At 52.9% G+C, this 20,583-nt stretch overlaps 1 protein-coding gene across 7 annotated transcripts in view; it reads left to right on the forward strand.

Annotated features, from left to right (window-relative positions):
- CDC14A (cell division cycle 14A) overlaps positions 1-20,583 on the forward strand; it is a gene marked incomplete at its 3' end in the record, with an annotated part of 66,750 nt that overhangs the window by 41,166 nt on the left and 5,001 nt on the right. For 4 of the 7 annotated variants that reach the window (XM_081120478.1, XM_081120472.1, XM_081120477.1 and 1 more), the window contains exons 8-15: positions 2,766-2,853; positions 4,183-4,413; positions 8,056-8,194; positions 10,750-10,909; positions 13,511-13,626; positions 15,453-15,500; positions 16,732-16,854; positions 17,478-17,940. In XM_081120478.1, coding sequence (XP_080976604.1) covers positions 2,766-2,853; positions 4,183-4,413; positions 8,056-8,194; positions 10,750-10,909; positions 13,511-13,626; positions 15,453-15,500; positions 16,732-16,854; positions 17,478-17,940 — 1,368 coding nt within the window. Of the gene's footprint in view, positions 1-2,765; positions 2,854-4,182; positions 4,414-8,055; positions 8,195-10,749; positions 10,910-13,510; positions 13,627-15,452; positions 15,501-16,731; positions 16,855-17,477; positions 17,941-20,583 lie in introns of those variants that run through there. The other 3 variants (XM_081120476.1, XM_081120473.1, XM_081120475.1) reach the window with 1 other exon arrangement.

A 20,583-nucleotide genomic window follows, 5' to 3' on the forward strand; every position in this document is an offset into this window, starting at 1 on the left:
ATCTTCACGTCTCGAGCCCCGGAGTGGCCCCGGCAGAGGTGCTTGGGATTCCCGCCCCCTGGGGTGGCATCGGCAGGGGCGCCCGTCTGGGCTGGGGCAGCCCCTCCCTGTCCCCGCCCAGCTGTGGCCTGTGGCCGGCAGAGGTGGGGCAGCCCTCCCCTCCTCCCCCCTCCTCCGCACTGACTGTCCAAAGCAAACCCAAACTACGAACCTCGCGCATATTATTAAAAGCCAAACGGCGTGGCAACTGAATTTAAACCAAATAACTGAAATAGTTACTCTGCTTTAAGTGCCAGTCCTTAGGGCACGTGTGCGCTTATGAAATGCGGCTCTGCTGCCAACACTCGCTCATTGTCTAGAAGTTAGGGAGACACAGAGAAGGCACTTTTCCCCCCAGGAGGTTATTTTATCTTATTCACTTAAATATTTTCGATTACAGCTGACGTTCAGTGTAATTTGTATTGGCTTCAGGTGTACAGCAGAGTGGTTTAAAAACTGTTACCCATGTTGTCTTAGAAAAGACACCGGCTCCTCCAGGCACCAGTCCTGTGGCTGTCAACCTCAAGGCCCAGCTTCTCTCTCTCCCTGTCAATTACAACGGTATAAAGGCCGAATGTTTTTCAGCGTTTGGGCTGAAAAATGTATCTGTGGCCCTCACAGCAGCGGCGGGCCTCGGGGCACGGGTGTGGTGTTTAGAAGTTGTAAAAATTCAAGCCCAGAGGTGTTTCCATCGCACCAGGAGGGTCAGCTCTTCCCGGTGGGTCTTGTAGACCGAGAATCCTATAGTAGAGGCAGGAACACCTCACTACATCAGTTTTAAGAATTCAGACTTTTGTGATCCTGGTGTTTTCTCATAGTATGAACATCTGTGGTTTTTCCCCAGAGTGCTGGCAGGTGGTAGGCTTTAGACTGAGAGAAGTGAGCTCAGCCTGTAGTCTCATCCTTGCTGAGCTGTTTGTTTGCAAAACGCGGTCGGGTTGGAAAGTACCTCCAGTTCCTGTCTGAGCCAGGTTTTTCTGAAGTGTGTTTGTATGTTTAGTTAGGAAACCCAAATTGTGTTACCTTAAATATTGCATTATTGATGAATATTGACATTTGTATAATTCACCATGAAAGAAGGCACATTTATTTTGGAAGCTTAAATGAGTAGTCAGTTAACTTTCTTATTTTTTTTTCCACACTTGGATCCAAGACCCAAATCTCTCTGTTTCCTCCATCGCCCTATGCGGGCTACTGATACTATTCATGTTTATCTTTTGGGGTAGGCAGATTTGCAAACATAATCTGTGGGTTCTACGAGCGGATGTATCTCAGTGAGTCCATTGCCGTGTCCGTATGACTGATTCTGAAGAGTTACTGTTTAACCAAAGGGTGTCTATGATCCAGACAGACAGACGTGGCTCAATATATTCGTCCAGACCTGCTTAGTGGCCAAGGGTACAGAAACAGTGGACACAGAAACCCGTTTGCTTCCGCTGTCCATGAAAGAGTTCGTTTTAGCCTTTTGAGGATCAGCGCATACCCTTATTTTTGAATGTTTAAGTACTGTTTTTCGTTTAACACTTACTAGAGAGGGACATTGGACCGTTAGTTGGAGACTTTTATTTAAGCAAGAAAATGTTTATCCTAAGGAGTTGTATATTAGATTCTTTAAAGTTGATGTAGAATCTACGGTTTGAGATTTGACTTGGCGTGTGTGCTCCTAAGACTCGTAGAGTTCTTGGAGACTTTCCTTAGGGCATTGTGGAGATATCATGTGTATCACGGTGAGATTACTGCAGTTCAGACATCCAGGAGGCGTCGTGTGAAGTTTCGTTTGTAACTGTAGAGAGAGATCTGCATTTGAAACGTGAAAACTGTACCAATAAGTTTGGATTATCATGGGAATGGGCAGTATAAGTAATTAGAGGTCCCGAGGTTTCCTTGTTGGCCTTACTCCAGTTTATGGAACAAATACAGGCTCCTACCGTGGAGTTCAGATGGTATTTGATTCCCCCTGCCAAGGTCTGCTCCGTCTGGTGAGGAGAGGGCCTTCTGCATGGCGGCCCTGGCCCGGTAGGGAGAAGACGCCCTTTCCTGCCCGCAGCACCGGTGCCGTGAGCGACGTGGGGGCCCCCGCGCTGTGACTGGCGGTGGGGTCGGCATCGCACAAATGTGTCTCGGTCTCCTGCACCATCTCCAGTGCCCCCAGCCCTGCCCCAGTGGTCCGTAGGTTCAGAGGCAAATGGGGAAGGAGAGGAAAGTGAGGAGAGGGTGGGGCCGTGGGGGGATGCTTGGCCCCTGCCCTGGTCTTCAGGCCTTTCCCAAGATCCCTTAGCTGGTGTAGACCAAAGGCTGGCACCTGGGGGATCCACGGCAGCCCACAGGTGTGTTTCGTTTGGTGGTGTAGTATCTAGAGACGACACTTAACATGGCAAATTTCAAATGCAGAGACATTTCGTATGAAAATCCGATCAGGAGGTGGGCCACACTCAAGTCGGCTTCCCTGCGAGAGGGCTCATGAGCCAGAGCTGAGGAGCCCCCGCCCTTACTTCCCTTGCCTGAGCCTTGGAGCTGTCGGGTTTGCGGCCACAGCAGGGGACTTTGGCTGACTCTAGGTGGTGGTATAACCTTGAGGGTTGGACAAGGGTCTGTCCCTTGCTCCTGCCTCCGGTCAGTCTAGTACTCACAGCGTGAAAGCAGCTTTATCTGTAAAGTTTCCTAAGTCGTACAAGAATTATAAAATATTTTTCTTCTTTTTTTTCCCCTCACAAAATTCTTGCCAGCGAGTTGAAAATGGTGATTTCAACTGGATCGTTCCGGGAAAATTCTTAGCATTTAGTGGACCACATCCAAAAAGCAAAATTGAAAACGGTAGGTTTTTCTTTACCGCCCAAAAATGTGTTTCAGCTCACTTTTAATTTCTTAATTTCCTCAGGTAAGCCTTTCCTTTGGTGAGGTTCTCCAAAGGGTGTTCAGAGTTTAAAGGCGGGATATAGGAGTAATCCGAGTGTTCGGTATCATGCTTTAGTAGGTGGGGGCATGGTCGCTGCTTCATAACCAGCGATCGTTAGGTCGTCTCCGGAAGGATGCTCACTTCCCCTGCCCCAGCCGCCCCAGGGGAACCCGAGAGCAAGCTGGTCAGACCGTAAGAAGATTCCTGAATTCGCCCAGCCGTTCTGGACTGGGGGGCCTGGTCGGTGGAGCGGCTGTTCGCCAGTTTCCTGATGCCAGGGCACCACCTGGCGGCCGGACGGAGAAGGGCGGGGCGAAGGCTCCGGCAGCCAAGCCTGCGGCGCTAAACCCAGTGCCCGGGGCGTGGGTAACACCCACAAACAGCTGTTCCAAGGTCGTAGGGTATTGTTTTTGGTTATCACTCATTTGAAACACGTTAGAGGATTTTTAAGCGACCTGCTTACCAACTCTAGGAAGTGCAGCTCTTAGATGACCCCTTTTTAGAGACCCAACAGTTAGCAGCAACTTGGATCTGACCTGAAATGAGCCCCAAGCCCAGGCCCTGGAATTCAACTCCAGGGTTCACACGCCACCTCCCTCTCTTACCAGGGGTGTGCATGTTCCCTTTTCCAGCATCAGCAATTGGGTCATTGCAAGATTGAGATAATCCCCCCAAAGCACTTCGTTTAGTGCCTGGTGCATAGCAAGTGCTCAGTAAACGTTAGATACAATTATTATTATTGTTAATTATTTCAGTGTTCTATTGCCATATTTGGTTAACCATCCAATGTCCTTTTCTCAAAAGAACAATAATTTGGGCCAATAAACCAACTAGGAACACAGACTTGGTTTTCCCAAGTTGAAAAGCATTTGCTTTTCTCTAAATGCCTGTGTATAAGTCACCGCTTCTACCTAGAAGATGGTAAACAGGCTCTATTACCTGTTTGCTCAAAAGCGGAGATTGTGTATGTGTCTGGGCTGTGGGGTAGTCGGGCCAGGCATTTAAACTCTGCCTGCGTCCGCGGGGTGACCTCGGCCAGGTGTACCGTGGGGCCGTGGGGGCAGAAGAACCAACTCAAAAGGCACTGATTGGAATTACGCTGGGGAGTCACAGGCTGGGGGGTTGCGGGGAGGCTGGCGAATGAGGCTTAGGAGACAAACAGGACCCTGGGGAGATGACTGCGGGTGTGGGTGTCCCCGGTCCCGCGCTGGGCTGACCGAAGCTCTTCTACCCCCACCCCCCACCAGGTTACCCTCTCCATGCCCCCGAAGCCTATTTCCCTTACTTCAAGAAGCACAACGTGACGGCCATCGTGAGGCTGAACAAGAAGATCTACGAGGCCAAGCGCTTCACGGACGCGGGCTTCGAGCACTACGACCTGTTCTTCATCGACGGCAGCACACCCAGCGACAACATCGTGCGCAGGTTCCTGAACATCTGCGAGAACACGGAGGGGGCGATCGCCGTGCACTGCAAAGGTGTGTGCGGGCCCGGCTCAGAAAGGGGAGGAGCCCGAGGCCAGCAAGTCCGTCCAACAGAGCCACCTAGTGTCGTAGCAAAAAAAAAAAAAATTCATATATATTTTTTGTTTCAAAAAAGTGGAACACAAACCTATTGAAATAATCCCTTCCTGGAATAGTGTGGCTGAGATGTGGATGACAGGTGGGGGGGGGCCTCCCCCAGGTCCCCTCCCTCCCCCCAGGCCCCTCATGAGGGGGAGGGACAGTGTCTACAGGCCCACAGGGCACCTTTAAGTGGGTACACTGGTCAAGAGGCAAGGGGTGGTTGGTTCCCCTTCTCTTTCCCTTCTAGAAGCAGCCATCTCCTCCGCCCATCTGATAGTTAATGCTCTATTTCATGACCAGCTGTCCGGGCCCATTGCACCCTCTGCCCCTCCCTTTCCCTGCTAGTCTTTTGCATCATGGACCAGAGTGTCTTCCCTGCCCATGGCCGGGGGGTGGCAAGCCTACTGGTCACTAACTAGCTCTTTGCAAGGTCTGCAAGACTTGGTTATGGACACGAATCTCTGGTCTCCGGGGGTGGGTACTTCAGGGCAGGGGTCCTTCCGATTACAGGAGGCATAAGGTTGCCAGATTTAACAAAATAAAAGTGCAGGCCGCCCCGTTAAATTTCAGTTTCAGATAAACGAGTGCTTTTTCAGTATGTCCCGAACTTGGCGTGGAGCATCCGTGCCGCATTTTCTCCGGCAGCCTTTTCTCAGCTGCTCAGCAAACAGGAAAGAACATATTTATTTGCTCTGAGCCTCAAATGCCACTGTAGACTGTCCAGCACGGTGGAGGTATTTTATTGGGGTCTCTGATTGCAGTGAGAGGAGGAATCCCCTGGCCCGCCGGGGGTGAGCCCCTAGCTCCCCACGCGCACCTTCTCGGGGCCACTGGGTGGTGCTGTGCCGCGTCTGCCGGGCGTTAGGCTGATTGTCTGGTAGGTGCTGTGCCTGCTGCTGCTGTAACTGCCTGATTCCGACGAGCTCCGCGTCGGTTCTGACAGTAATTAAAACACCACTCTGTAGGCCCCTGTTTCTGTGTTTCGATGCGAGTGGGTGGAGGTACCGGCTGAACACGTGAGCGCCGTGGGAAGCTGCGCCCTGCCGGGGCGGGGAGATGGAGACCAGCGGCACGTGGCCCGATTTCGATGGGGACCCTGGGGTCATGCTCGTCCACGCGGACACTACCCCCTCCCCGTTCCTTAGCCAGAAGGGGCCCCTGCGGCGGGTCTCCCTACCTCTGAGGAAGGCGTCCTTCTGTCTCTCCCGGGGGCCGCTGCTTCCCGTGGGAGTGGGTCACGTGGGGGTGGGGGGTGGGGGTGTGGGCCGGGGCGGGCGCGCCCCAGGTGTGGCCCATTTGACCTGACTCCGCCAGGCCGGCTCCTTTTGGTAAAGATTGCCCTGGCCGGGAGCTCGGCCGGGTAGAGCGCAGTCCCGATAGGTCAGGGCCGGGGGTTTGATCTCTTAGGGCTCGTGCAAGAAGCAACCAGGGACGGCGTCAGCAAGTGGGACAACAGATTGATGTTTCTCTCCCTCCTTCTCTGTTGCTCTTTCAAATAAAATAATAATAAAAGATTGCCAAGAAAAAGGCTGCATTTCACAATTTCACATATTTCAAGTATCCGTGGAACCCGAGAGCAGATTCTGCAACAAGCAGCCACTGGTGTTCAGGAGGAGATGCTCACGTGCTCTCTTTCAAAGTCGGTTTTTGTGTCCTGAAAAATCAGTGTTTTTCCCGGGATGAGTTTGGCCTGATTTCTGAGGCGGTTGGTTTTGTGGGTATCGCGTCACGTATTCTGTCTGTGTGTCCTGTCCCGTATTGACACGTCCAGGGGAGGAGAAATGCGAAGCTTCCATTAGAACCAGCCTCTCTCTCGATAGCCTAACAAACAGTGTGGAAATCAGCTTTCTCGTGTTCCACGGTCTCGTTACAGGTGTTCTCTGTAGCGCATCCTTGATCTGTGACGTTGGCATTTTAAGGAATACGTACAGAGGGTTCCCCAAAAATGTATACACACTTTGAATAATTATTAAACTTAATGGGTTAAATCGTAAAAGAAACATCAGTTGAGCTATCAGCTTTTAGTAGTGGATACATTTTTGGAGGGACATCCTGTGTTTATTTTATAGTGCAGAGTTGTTCCTTACACCTTTATTTAAAACCAGAGCCTTTTTTTTAGCGTTAAAATAATTTGTTGCAGTTTTGGTACGTTTAGTGCATTCTAGTCTCACGTCTCAGCTACAGGACGGCTGTGCAGCTGGTCTGCAGGTGGTTCTCGGTGGTGGTTCTGCGCCTCAGCTGTCATTTTGCTGTGGTCGTGGGAGGCGGCGACCACCGCGTGCTCACTCCGCCGCCTTGACCGACGTCCTAAAGCCGGCAGCTTGGGCACGAGGCCCGTCCTGTGTGGGAAGGCCACCCCCACCTGCGGCGAAATCTCGAGAGCGTTTCGTGTCTCCCACTTGGACACACCCGCACGAGCCTTTTATGAGGATTACCCCTTCGGTTTAATTACGGCTCTGCGGCTTTCCACGGCGGCGTTATCTGCTGTAGGCCCGTTCGTTATTGTGACATCTGCCCTAATTAAGTCGGCTTAGTTTTCTGGGAACGAGCGCGGCCTCGAGCATGGCGACTGAGCGACAGGGAGGCGGCAGCGAGGACCTTCTGCGTGGACGAGCTTTGGCGGCTGGGCCCGAGCCTCGCGTGAAGTGCTCTGTGGGGACAAACCGGAGGCGCGTTTCCGGGGAAGGTGGGACGTTTTATGACGAGTCGGTGCCTCCAGTTTGCCTTCTGGTTGATAAGAGAGAGACGGTGACTTCTCGAAATTTTCTGGCCCAAACCGTCATTTGAAAAACGGCCACACTGGTGTTCCGATGTGCGGCTGTCGAGGCTCTGCAGGGATTTCGGGGAACGCCGGGGCCTGCGAGGGGTCGGCCTTGAACTTGGTGTAGATAGACGCCTTCCCGCCCTCGCCTCGCGGTGCCGGGGAGCCCTTTCGTTCTGGATGCTTTAACAAACCTGTTCAAGTTTCTACAGAAACTCAGCGAGACGCCCCTATTCTGTTCAGTCGTGGTAAGAGCGCAAAGTGCCTTCTTTTTATAGATTAAATTATAGGCTCCTTTTGAAACGCAAAGCAACCTGAGTTTCACAGAAATTTGAACATTTCCTGCACCACCTTTTTGGGGGCAGGGGGTTGTGAGTGTGACAAGCAGCCTGAGAGGGAACTCGGCGGCCCCCTGTCCCCGCACAGGGAGGGGAGCCTGGGAGGCACTGTGGTCCCCACAAAGGCCAGCTGAGGGGCTCCAGGCGCTATCTGGGCCCTGGTCCTGCTCCAGGCTGTACTGTGTCCTGTCAACGTGATCACCTGGGTCTTGTCAGACCTCTGCACAAACAAAGACGAATTTCCCTTAACTCTCATATTAGTAGAAGAGCCCCGATGAAGCCATAATTAAATTTGAGTTGTCTCCGCAGGTTGGTGTGAGATCGGGGCAAAAAGGTGCTTCAGGTGAAACTAGGCCTCCCCACCCCGTCTGATAAAACAGCGTGAACAGAATTTTTAAGCAGGATGTGTCTGCATGTGCGGTGTCATGCATGTCCGGTCTGTCCCCTCTCTCGCAGCTGGTCTGGGCAGGACTGGGACGCTGATCGCCTGCTACGTCATGAAGCACTACAGGTTCACGCACGCGGAGATCATCTCCTGGATCAGAATATGCCGGCCCGGCTCCATCATAGGGCCCCAGCAGCACTTCCTGGAAGAGTAAGTCTGTCGTCCCCACGATCGAGTTCCATCTGGGTTCCTGGTCACCCGTGCCTCAGTTTCCCCAGGTGGTATCAGCCCGTGGTGACGAAATGGCTGCATCATGAGAGAAGTCCGTGCCCCCGATGGAGCCTTGTGGATGGGACGGCTCCGGGCTTCTTGGACCGTTTATCGCCCTTGGATCGGGGAGGCTGGGAAGGAGCCACAGAGCCACTTCTGCCCGCCTGTCCCTGTCTCCTCTGTGTGTGATCTGGCCACAGTCTTACTTGTCCCACTGGCCCTGGCACTCTTCTCTTTTGCTTGTGTGCTGACCTGGATCCGGAGCATGATCCGTTCAAACTTTCATCCACTAGAACGGGACCGGGAGTGGGTCCCAAGGGGACTTGCAATTCACAGAGATGTTTTACTTACAGGGCCTATGTCTTTATTATTTTTTAAGGGAAGTTCTCTATTGATAGTTTTTTGTTTTTTTTTAAAGAATAGTTTATTGATTTTTAGAGAGAGAGGAAAGGGAGAGGGAGAGAGAAAAACATCGATGTGAGAGCAAAACGTCCATCGGCTGCCTCCTACCCGCCCCCTGCTGGGGATCGAGCCCACAACCCCCGGGCACGTGCCCTGACCGGGAATCGAACCAGCAACCCGCTGGAGCGCCGGACGACGCCCAACCAACCGAGCCGCACCCGCCAGGGCTACTGTCTTGATTTTTAAGTTTCCTGCCGAGACGGGGAGAACACACATCAGGCCTCCATTCGGACCCTGCACGGAGCTGTGTCTTCGCAGAGTAGAGCTTCCATTTTGAGTGAAATTCCCTTTAAGGAAGTAACCGTTTTTTCGGTTAAACTTTTTTATTTCTAAATCCGTGATCAGAAATTTTGCCCTTGTTTTCATCAGCGTCCGCTCGATCCATTGGGTATTTGTCAGCATCTGAATTAGATGCAGTTTCTGAGTCAGTAGGTTGGGTGGGGCCTGAGAGTCCGTGTTTCTAATAAGCTCCCAGGTGAGGCTGGTGGCCCACCACCCACACGATGGGACAAGGCTCTGAGCTCACTCTTCTCTGTATGTGTCGACCTAATGTGACGTCCAGTGTGGTGCTTAGAGCATTTGGTAAATTTCACAATTGAATTGAGTGACATCGGAAATTAATAGTTTCAACTAGTGCTTTTTATTTCAGGAAATTACCAAAAATAAGATGAAGAAAACCTGTTCAAGAGATGGAAAAATGGTTGGAAATGTCTTAACAGTAATAGCTTGAGTTTTTAATTATAATTGGTCCCTCCTGTTTCCTTTTATAATGTTTTTATTTTTAAATATATGCGTTAGGTCAAGGAAAGTGCGTTCAGTTTTTTAGAATAATCTATTTAAAAGATTTAAGAATTTGCTATTCCTAATACAGCAAAAGTTAAAATCTGAACTATAAGAAACAAAAGAATTTAAAACAATACCTGACAATCTTGTGGTTTATTAGAATTAACCAGCGCATGGCGTAGGTTTGAGTTGGAACTGTGTCTGACTCTCACATTTTTGCGGAAATACTCAATTATTAAAAAATTGGGAATTGCTTCCTGACATTTACTCTTGTATCATTGGATCCACTTGACAGTCCGTTGGCATGGAATCTATGGGCTAAGCAAGAATAAAATCCCAATATGGCTTCGGGTGTGAAGAATAAAGAATATGGAAGAATTTTCGGCAATGGTGGCATCAGAAATTCATCGTGAAAGACTCATGCCAGTTACTGTAGAAGATGGACTGGTTTTTGTTTCCTTTCCTGTGGGAAAGGGTTAGGGGTGAAATAATGCGTTAGGTTTAGTTGTGAAGTGTGTGTTTCGGCTTGATGGCAGTGACCCGTGGGGCTCAGATTGAGGGGTGCTACATCTAAATTAGATTCAGCTGGTTGAATCTTCCGGGAATTTCCTAAATCACTTCTTTCCCTTCTAGCTACATTTTCTTGTGTGTTTCAAGAAGTTCTTGAAATTCTATAAATTCTTTCTAACCGTCTTCCTATTAAATCTTCCATCTGTACCAAGTACGAGTAGCTCTCCTTGAACATCTGACTCCTTCCACCTGCTGAGACGTGGGTACTGCCTTCTGGTCTGTCCTCCCTTGATATCGTTTCATTAGCCCAATTCTTTAATCCAGGAACTACCTCTGTTTCCGCAGCTGCCGGGGGGATGCACTAGGAGACATATGGGCAGGTTGGTGGTCAAGCCACACAACAGTAGGTGTGAGCTAGAAAGTGGGCCGGCTTCTGTGTGAAATGCCCAGTGGTGGCCTTGGGTGGACACTGGGACAGGGTTGGGTCCAGAGTGGAAGGCTGATGAAGGTAGGGAGTTAGGATGACCTGGAGCTAGGATTAGGCCGGACTCGGGAAGTGGGGGAGAAGAGGTCAGTCAGCTCCACGCAGAAGCAGCTGCACCGTGGACCACGTGTTCTCAGTTCAAAAACCAGAAACATCTGTACCAAGGCCGCCGACTTGACTTTCTGTGTTGATAAGACATCGTACTTCTGAGATGATGGTCATTTACTCTAAAGGTTGTCTTCTCTCCTTTTTACAGAAAACAAGCATCGTTATGGGTCCAAGGGGACATTTTCCGATCCAAACTGAAAAGCAGGCCATCCAGTGACGGGAGTATCAATACAATTCTTTCCAGCTTGGATGACATGTCTATCGGCGGAAGCTTATGTAAAATACAAAACGTGGAGCGATTTGGAGAGGTGAGTTTTCCCCAGGGAGGTGTCCGTGTCCCCCCGAGACGCCCGTCCTGCGTCTAGGCACACGGAACGTCGCCCTGATCCTTCCCCGCGGGGCCGAGAGGACCAGGCCCTTAGGTGCGGAGCCGCCCCCTCGAGAGCAGGCGCCCGAGTGGAGAGCTGAGCTCTGTGACGGGAGGTGCTCGGTTACGTAAGGCACAGTCAGAGGAGGCTGCTCCCGCTCGGAGAATAGCTGCAAAAAGGAAATTAAAGAGGCAGACTCTTTATTTGAAAATGGAAATAGATGTTGAGAAGAGATTTTAATGGGACAGTTGAAATAATTCACACCAGGAGTGGGTCATTGAAAGCCTCAGGTCTCCGAGGCCCGTTTTTCAGCACGTTTCTCTCCGCTGCCGCTGGGTCCAGCGAGGCTGTTGGGCGGGGGTGACGGTGCACAGGGGCGCCGCAGAGGCCGTTGGTCGGGGTGACGGTGCAGAGTCACTGGGGAAGTCACCCGGGCAGTGGTGTGGAAGGAGGCGTCTGTGCAGCAGGGAGCTGGTGATGAGGGTGTGGGCCAGGGGACAGAGGCCTGGGCAGTGGCAGTGAGGAGGGAGAGGAGACGGCCTTGGGGGCTCTGCCAAATCCAAACTTTTGGTCGATCAGAAGCAACTTATGAAAATGACACTGTCGCCTTTCCTCGACGTTCACGTCTCATAGATGCGCATCGGAGAGCTGGAAAGAATTCTAGAGACGACCCTGCTAAAAGCTCCATTCATCTCTCTCTTCCAATCCTTCCACTTCTGTTTTTACTCATTTCTATTTCAGGCTCTCCTTTCCTGTCATTTCCCTACGACGGCTCGTCCCTCTTTGTCCCCAGGTGCTGCGTTTTAGCTAAGGGGTCTTTTTCGAGGCCCACACCGCTGCCTCCCCAGAGTCGCTCACTCCCCGTTTTAGTAACGTGGTCAGCAGTTACTTCATCCAGCCGAAATCTCCGGGCACCATGCCTTGGTTATATTTCGGCTTTCATCTTGTCTGTGTGGACAGCAAGACTGCAGGAATAAAATGCATCTTCGTGCTTTGCTCTGTTGTTTGTTCTCTGTGAGACCGTCATCTGTGAATAGTCACGTGGCCGTGGGACGCTGAGCTGGCGGTCCTGGCCGGCAGGACCCTTCCTGTGACCTTGGCCGTGACCTTGGCCGGCTTTCCTTATTACAGTCAATACTCAGCTCGGGCTGCCTCCTCTAGGAAGCTTTCACTGTCATTTCTGCCTCTGTCCTACCAGCTGTGTGTCTTTTTTCAATTCATGGCTGCAGTGGTGAGGGGTGGGCTTGCCCAGGACACGCCTCTGGAGCCCCAGGTGTACCCCTGCACCCCAACACAGGTGGCAGGGAACAGGAGGTATTTCAGCCCGGGAATGGCCGTCAGAAAGGCCTGGCGCGTGACGAGGGAAGTTCTTTGTGGGTCCCCTCATCGGACGAGAGTTTGAGCTGTAAAGAGAGAGGGGAGCTGTCGGGCTGGAAGGGACCTTAGCAAACGCGAGCCTTTCGATTTGTGTCAGGCGAGGACCCGGGCAGACTGCAGTCGTTACTGGTGCGGGGTGAGTGTGCCGTGGCATCGCTTTTAGATGAGACCCTGCACCCGAGGACGAGAAATCTGATTTTAAATCATAGCTCCGTCGCGAGGCGTTCGGGAGCTCGGGCAATAGTCTTGACTCCGTGAGCAGTTCCTTGTTGCTCGATGAAGGGGCGCAGTTCTCCCCCACTCCCCCCGGGGCGTGAGAACCCAGCGCCAGCTGGCCTGGGGAAAGACCGGGCGGGACTTACGTAGTTTTCAGACGGAAAGACAGACTTATTTCGGCAGGAGATCCACCTTCCCCCTCTAGTAAGCTTTAACTCCTTTTGGGAAGGTCTTGAATGCTTTTACTAGCATTAAAATGATGCGAATAATTGACTGTAGATATTCTAAGTTGTTTGTTTTATAAACAAGTTATGGAATTTGCTCTGATGGGCCCTGGAAGTTGCTGGAAATATCCGTGGTCCAGTCTGTGTCTAGGCTAGATTCCAAAGCCTGGTTTTGTCTGCAGGAGAGTCTCTTTGGTGGTGGTTCTCGTTGCAGCTAATAGCTCTTTTTAAGTCCTACCACATCCATACCCATGTGTCTTTGATTTGGAATCGGACCAGTACATTTCATTGGTGAATAGTCGAGCATCTTCTTAAAAAAATTAAAAATACTTTAATTACAGTTGACGTGCAGTATATTAGCTTCAGGTGTGCAACCTAGTGATTAGACGTTTATGTAACTGATGACATGATCACCCACCTGACACCATACCTCGTTATTACAGCGCCTTTTTAAAGTTTTTACATTGCATTTTTGGGGTGACATTAGTGAATAAAATTATATTAGTTTCGGGTATACGATTCTACAACACCTCGTCTGTAACAGTGTCATTGACTGTATCCCCTCTGTGTCAACAGTGCTGAATTCCTAGTGTGTTAAAGTGACTTAAGATAATCTATATAAAATATGCCTATGTACAGAGATCACCTGTCATCTAGCAAGAAAGCTACCTAAAGCCAAACCGCTCCTAATGACGTTTCTGTGGAACACGCACTTTTTCCCCAGAACAATTTAGAAGACGATGAAGAATTGGAGATAAAAAGCAGCGTAACCCAGGGAGACAAACTCCGTGCCTTAAAGAGCCAGCGACAGCCGCGCTCCTCTCCGCCCTGTGCATTTAGGTAGAGTGATCTGAAACATTTAAATCCATGTTGTGATTCTGTGTGCGGACAGAACGCGTAACCCTCTCTTTTGAATATTACTGTACAAGTACTGGTTCCCCTCTCGTCTTTTTGGTTTATTACTATTTTGTGGTGTTTCTTATTTTAGCACCATGGGGAGGGGGCGATAAATTTTAGAAGCTTAGTGAAGGCAACTTCTGCATCTCAGGCTTGAAAATCCCGCCTTAAACTGCGGAGCGATCAGTTGTCCCCGGGACCCTGTTCCACGCTCCTCCCACGGGGGCTTCCTGGGCAGACCTCACAGGGGCACCGAGGCTTGTGTGTGAACCTTGGGCGTGCAGAGCAGCACTGCACACGGCGCCCGGCTGTCCCTCCCTCCCGAGCCTGACCTTCTGCTTTTGAGAACTGAATAAGCAGTTCTTACCGTGCCTGCGATGCTATAAACCGTCTTGATTTTGCCTGAACCTACGCAGCAGAGTCAGTTGACAGGACTTGCCCCCTGACTGCAACATGTGAAACCTGCTGATAGTTCACATTAGATGAAAAAAGGGCTTCAGGATCCACGTAGGTGCAAACATCTGAATATCATCAATATTCCTGATTGTGATGTTCGGGTAGCAAGTCCACAGAGGGACATGATGGGAAAGGACTACTTTTCTCTGACTTTTTTAAACAAAGTTTCAGAGAGAGGAAGGGAGAGGGAGAGTCATGGATCGGCTGCCTCCTGCCCGCCCCCGACTGGGGATCCAGCCCACAACCCGGGCCTGTGCCCTGACCGGGAGCCGAACCTGTGACCTCCTGGTCCATGGGTCAGTGCTCAACCTCTGAGCCACACCGGCCGGGTTCTCTGACTTCTGAGTGAGAGACACGCGGCAGGAAGAGTGTTCTGCCAGGTGCGTGTCATTCCCCACACCTGGGCCGCGGGGGTGGAGAGGCCCCGTCGCCCCCCGGTGGAGGGAGTTAGCGGGGAGCTGGTGTCTGTCTCCTTATGCAGGTTGTCTGAGGCAGTGGAGGGCTCTCGAGATTCCTTTTTTTATTAATCCTTACCGGAGGATGTTTTTTATTGATTTGAAGAGAGAGAGGAAGAGAGAAACAAAAACAACGTGAGAAATACTGATCGGTTGCCTCCCTTATGCACCCCGGCCGGGCATCCCACCCACAGCCTCGGCTTATGTGCTGAGCGGGGATCGAACCCGCCGCCTTTCGGTGTCCTGGACGATGCTCCTGGACGACACTCCAGCCTCCTGAGCCACCCGGCCAGGGCTCAAGATTAAATTTCTTTTATTTGCCATTTTTCCCCTTGAAACTTAAGAAATGGCTTTATATTAACATTCATTTCAAACATTTGATTCTTAAGACGTTGTAAGGACAGGATAAGTTGGAACCTAACTTGGCAAATAAACAGGGAAAATAAATGAGAGAATTTCACCGCACATTTTAGAAGCCTTGCTCCGGTAGGATTTTTGTTTTTTTTTCTCCTTTTAGTCTCAGAAATTTTCTCCTATTTTTGGAGCTGAGTTTTTCTTAACGACGTCGCGGTACAATCGTCCAATGCTTTATACCCTGAGTGGATGCAGTACCGCCTTCTGATTAAAAAGCAATTTGCTACGAATGGAGTTCAGAAGGAAACAAAATGACCGCAGCAGACGTCCTGCTGGCGCCGGGGTTGGTTTTATGAAGCGAACGGATACTGATACTCGTGTGCAAGGGTCTCCCTTTGGCCAAGTTAATACTCTTACTGCTCGGACCCCAAACGCAGCTCCCTTGGTCTTGGCTGGAATGTGGGAGCCTGGCGACGCCTGAGCGCTTGTTTCTGATTTTTGTAGGTTGGACAATATTACAGGGCACCCGAGGCCAGTGTCCCAGCCTTTCAGGTACGGTGACCGCAGTTCTGTTTCTTGTAGCTCGTAGACAACGCTTCCTTTTACACGCACCCCGGCCCTCAGGCCAAGAATGAGCCGCGCACAGCGTTTCGCTTTCTAGTTTTTAAATATGTTACTGATTTCAGAGAGAGGAAGGGAGAAGGGGGGACAGAAACGTAGTCTGGCCGCCTCCTGCTCACCCCCAACTGGGGATCGAACCAGCAGCCCGGGCATGTGCCCCGACCGGACACCTCCTGGTTCATAGGCCGACACTCAACCACTGAGCCACACTGGCTGGGCCTGTTTCCCTTTTTAAATTCCTTCCTTTCTGTTCCAGTGGGTTTTATTTTTCATGCTCCCAGGAAAAGGGGTTCTGTGTTCCTGAGCTGCCCCCGGGCTGGGTGGCTGCCACCGCCACCTGTTTCCCTGCACGTGGGGGTCACTGATAAATGACATTGGCTGTCACAGCCCTTTCAGTCTCCTGCTAGATTTTGCCTTCGGCTGATAACATTTCCATTATCCCTCCTTACTATTTAGGCACGCATTCGTTGCTTTCCCATATGTCCTAGTTGCTTTTCCTTCCCTACCCTCCAGTCGGAGAGGACACACTAGTATTTTTCTCTGGGGAAATGTCCCCTGCACGCTCCCTGGTCGTGTCCAGCCACCCGTGGGGGGCTTGGCGAGAGCAGGAGAGAGTTTGACCCCAACCGTGGTGCACTTACTTCTTACGGGGAGCCCAGGTTTAGGTTGGTTGGCGGGGGCAGTCCTGAGGGGCCCCGACACCCTGGAATTCTTGTCTTAGGGTCAAGGCGGGGCTGCCGTTGGGAGGGAGGGCGGTGAAGGACAGTCTCCTTGTGAATGTGCCTTCCTGCCGCAGATGGGAGAGCAGGAGGGTTTGTCCAGGACACGGCGGAGCTGCTGTTGAACTGGGCTGGGGCCCGGCTGTCGGATTTGAGTCCAGTTCCCCCCTTTTTGTTCACTCAGCCAACATTTACCGAACATCTGCTCGGAGTCTGGCCCCTGGGCTGAGGCCTCGCTGCCTCGTGGCTGAGCCGAGTGAACATCTGTGAGGCTCTCAGAAGGGCACCTGGCACAGGCCCACTGTCCCCTGCCGCGGTCACCGTTGCCGGGACCTGCCGGGACCTCTTTAGTGCTCACCCGTTTAGCTCGTCCTAGTCGACTGCTCACTGTCGAGATGACACAGCTTCCGTCGGGTGACGCTTTGCCCGTTTTTCCCCCACAGACTGGCTACCTCCCCACAAGGGTCGTCGTCATCTCTGAAGATCTCCAAAGTGGCTCTGTCCCCCTCGGCGACGGCCAAGAGGATCAACAGGGGCCCCTTGCCCTCGGGCACCAGTATAAGAAGGTAAATTTTCTCACCCTCGCCCGAGGTCCTGGCGGGAGGTGAGGGGCGTCCGCGGCAGTGAGTTTGGCTGAAGTGGGTCAGAGGAGGGCCCAGGTCAGGGGAGGAACCACGAAAGGCTCTGGGACGCTGGGGCTCCCGCCCGTCGTGAGTGGGGGGACAAGGCCCTGGAGGCCATGGTATGCGGCGTCCCTTTCTGTAGGTCGGCTGACTTGAAAACAGTGGAGTTGTACGTGCTAAGGACACGTTGGGTTGTCGTTTCTCCCAAGGTGGGCAGGGTCCGTGTCGTCAGGCGATCAGATACGTCTGAGTTAATCTTAGGTTTTCACGCTGCGTGTATGTGTCACTTACGTCCTGCCTCAGGACCGGCAGCACCTCGATCTCGGGTCTCGGTGTTTAGGCAGCTGCTTGGGTCTCAGCAGCTTTGGACGGAGGAGTTCGCGGGTCTCACTCAAGACCACGTATTGTAATATCGCCCAGCGGGACAAGAAAGCCACTCTGTCCCCTGTGCGTCGCTCAGCACTGTCTCCGTCACATTCCCCCAACGTTGTCATTGTGTGTTGTGGACACGAGCCCTGGTGTCCAGCGTCGTCTGCTCTCCCCCCTCCCCTGTGTTTCCCATCCAGCTTCTCCATAAACTCCCGGTTAGCCAGCTCTCTGGGGAACCTGAACGCTGCCACCGACGACCCAGACAACAGAAAGACCTCCCCCTCCAAGGCGGGGTTCGGGGCCACCCCCTTCATCAACCTCCTGAACGGCAGCTCCCAGGCGTCTTCCAGGAATTACCCCGAGCTCAACAACAACCAGCACAGCCGGAACCCCAGCAGCAGCGGGAGCACCCCGAGCAGCCAGCCGGGCCCCCAGGGCGCCAAGACTGAGGAGCTGGCCACCGCCCCCGGCGCCCCCGGCCCCCGGCCCCCCTACGCCGGCCTGACCTCCTCCTCGGCCAGGTTCCTCAGCCGCTCCATCCCCGTAAGTCCGCAGACACCACCTCCTGGCCCTCAGAACCCCGACCACAGCTTCTGTGCCTCGCCCCCCTCGCCCAGGCCGCCACCCAAGAAATTCAACAGCGCCAAGGAGGCCTTCTGACCGCCCCTCCCTCTGCGCGGGGCCTGCCTGGGCCCGTCCCCCGGCCCCCCCTCCAGTAAACGCCCAGTTTCCACCGGGGCTCTTCCTTCTTTCTCTCCTCCCCCACTGCTTTTTAGCCCTGATCCCCCCATCACGGAGGCTGTTGACCTCGGTTAGCTCTCGGTTGGGTTTTAAGTCACCCGACGGATCTGCTGTGAAGCCAGGAGCTGGTTCACAGGACAGACAGGTTTGCTGGGCGGCGGTGGCCTCGGGGATCCTGGCCTCCTCCACGCCGCGTATTACGGGCGAACTGTGGAGTCGTGAACAAACCTCGGAACTGGCCATGGGGTCCTTGAAGGTGTCACCTGCTCAGGGAACTGACCCAGAATTAATTTATTGGCCAGTGGAAGGTGAGCATAGGAAGGCTCATGGGGGTCCCTGGGGTGCAGGGGGGGGAAGCAGAATATCAGGAAGACGGGTGGGAGGGGCTCTCGTTTCCCCAGCGACAGGACGAAAGCTCCCCAAACACACTGTACCCACGAGCTCTTTATTCGGGTTACCAAGCTCCTTTTTAATCACCGGTGATCCCTGCTGGGGTGAAATCTGTGGGTTCACCCTGCTGTGAGTCACTTTAATCACGTGTTCTGACGGCCTCAGAGGGAGCTGAGGGCTCTGGGGACGTGAGTTCTGGTTTTCGAGAACAAGGACAGGGCAGGGAGAGAGAGCTCGCACAGGTCAGGGAACTGCCGGCGACGTCTGCGGCCACACGGACCCCCCGCGGGGCCCAGCACGCCTCTGGGTCACCCTCCGCCCACTGTTCTTCTAACGTTTCCTTCTCGAAACCCAGGGAGGGGCTGGTGGGGAGGCCGCGCTGGGGGCCGCGTGCCTCTCGCCCACTCAGCGGAGTGGCAGCCCCGTGGGTGACAGTTAGTGGGACCCACTTCCTTAGATGGCAGATTAGAAACCACTTTTCTAACAAGATGCAGCGTGCAGGTGCGTGCCCATGCGTGTGCGTGTGCGTGTGCTGCCTGAAGTCGACCACGCTCACCCCTACCTCAGGCCTCCTCTGTCCACACAGTCAGTCCTGCTGGCACCTAGAACTCCCCCGTCTGGTTTCGTTCCCAAGGACGTTTGTAAACATCATTCCAGATGCCTGTGCAGAGCAGGGCCCCGGGCAGCTGCCAGCTCCCCGCCCTCCGTCCGACTGGGATCCCACCACCTTACGAGCCTCAGTAAATCCCAAGTCCTGGTAACTGCGCGTTACCCCTTTCTTAGGCCCGGGTGTAGCTCTTTCTCTCTTTAGAGAAAGCGTCAGACACGGACACACAGACGCACAGACACACAAGCACCTCGCAGGGCTCTCGGCTGGAGGTTGTGAGCAGCCCACGCTCGGCTGGATACCAGGAGCCTGGCTAGCTGGACAGGAATAGCACCCCACTTTTCCTGGGTCCCTGTTTTCCCTTTTTCCTGGGGGGGGGGCAGTTCTTTAGATAACGGTTGATTCCCTCACCCCCCCCCCCATGATTATATAACCTAATTTGGGTTTCAGTCCATATTTTCTTATGTTTCTTCCCCTCCTCATCTCTCCTTATGGCCCGAATAATTTTCCAATAATTAAATTTAAAGTCACAGCCTGTGTGGGCGGCAGCTGCTCGGTCCCTCTCCTCCCTCTTAAATTTGTCATTTTTCTTGTACAGAAAGAGCATTTCTGAGTAGAGCTCCCAGCACCACAGCATTTTTCTTTCTCTGACCCCCGAGGAGGCAGCAGCCAGTCTCATATAACCGACTCTCCCTCCTTTATTTTTGCCTTAAAAACCCTTCTTTTTGGAGAGGAGAGGCTCCATGTCCTACCCCTGCTGGCTCGCTGGCAGAAAGTCTAAATGAAGACGGAAATCCCCATTTTTTGAGGCATAAAGTAGGAGGCTGAGTTTTTTTCCTGTCGGTCCGGTGCAGCTTTGCTCACTTGTGTTTCGTGTCTAAATAATATGCTCCTCCTTTCTAATGCTTCTGAGGATGCGACACACGGGACCCCGAAGAACCAGGGATGAATCCCTCAGCGTGTTTCTAATCCTTAGGTGGCCCAGGAAGTCCCAGGCCACCCCCTCCCAGTACCGTTGGGAAGGACCCAGAAGCTCCCAGGGCTGCGGTGACGGGCGCCCGAGGGAGTCTGATATGAAAGCTGCGCCTTCTCCCTCCTTCTCTGCCGCAGTTCAGCCCCCAGAGAAACGAAGCCGTCCTTGGTCCCTCACTAAGGGCTTCACACAGAAAACGGGAGCAGACGCTAAGGCGCCTGGTGGCCGAGGGGCAGCGGGCCCTGTTGTTTTCATTTCTGCGGCCCCCTCGGTGGCCCCGAGGTCGCTGCTGCCCAGCAAGGGGGGCCTCCGTTGGCATCGCCCCACTTGCTGTGAAGCGCCGTTCCCTCCCTGACACCCGGAGGCGTCTGCGTGATTATGGCGTGGGTGGGGGGAAGTGTTTCATCAGGTTGGAATTACTTGCGGTATCTGCCTTGAATATTCGATGTTTTATTTTTGAGACTTACCCCTGAGTTGGATGCGTCTGCGCCGTCCTCGCCTGACCCCGCGAGCCCAGGTCGGTCCCGGTGCCTCCGTCAGCTCCCCGACTTCATCTCCGCCTCCGCTCTCCTCCCCCCGCATTTTAATCACC

This window comes from Miniopterus schreibersii (genome assembly GCF_964146895.1).
Source record: "Miniopterus schreibersii genome assembly, chromosome: 19".
Lineage (NCBI taxonomy): Eukaryota > Metazoa > Chordata > Mammalia > Chiroptera > Miniopteridae > Miniopterus > Miniopterus schreibersii.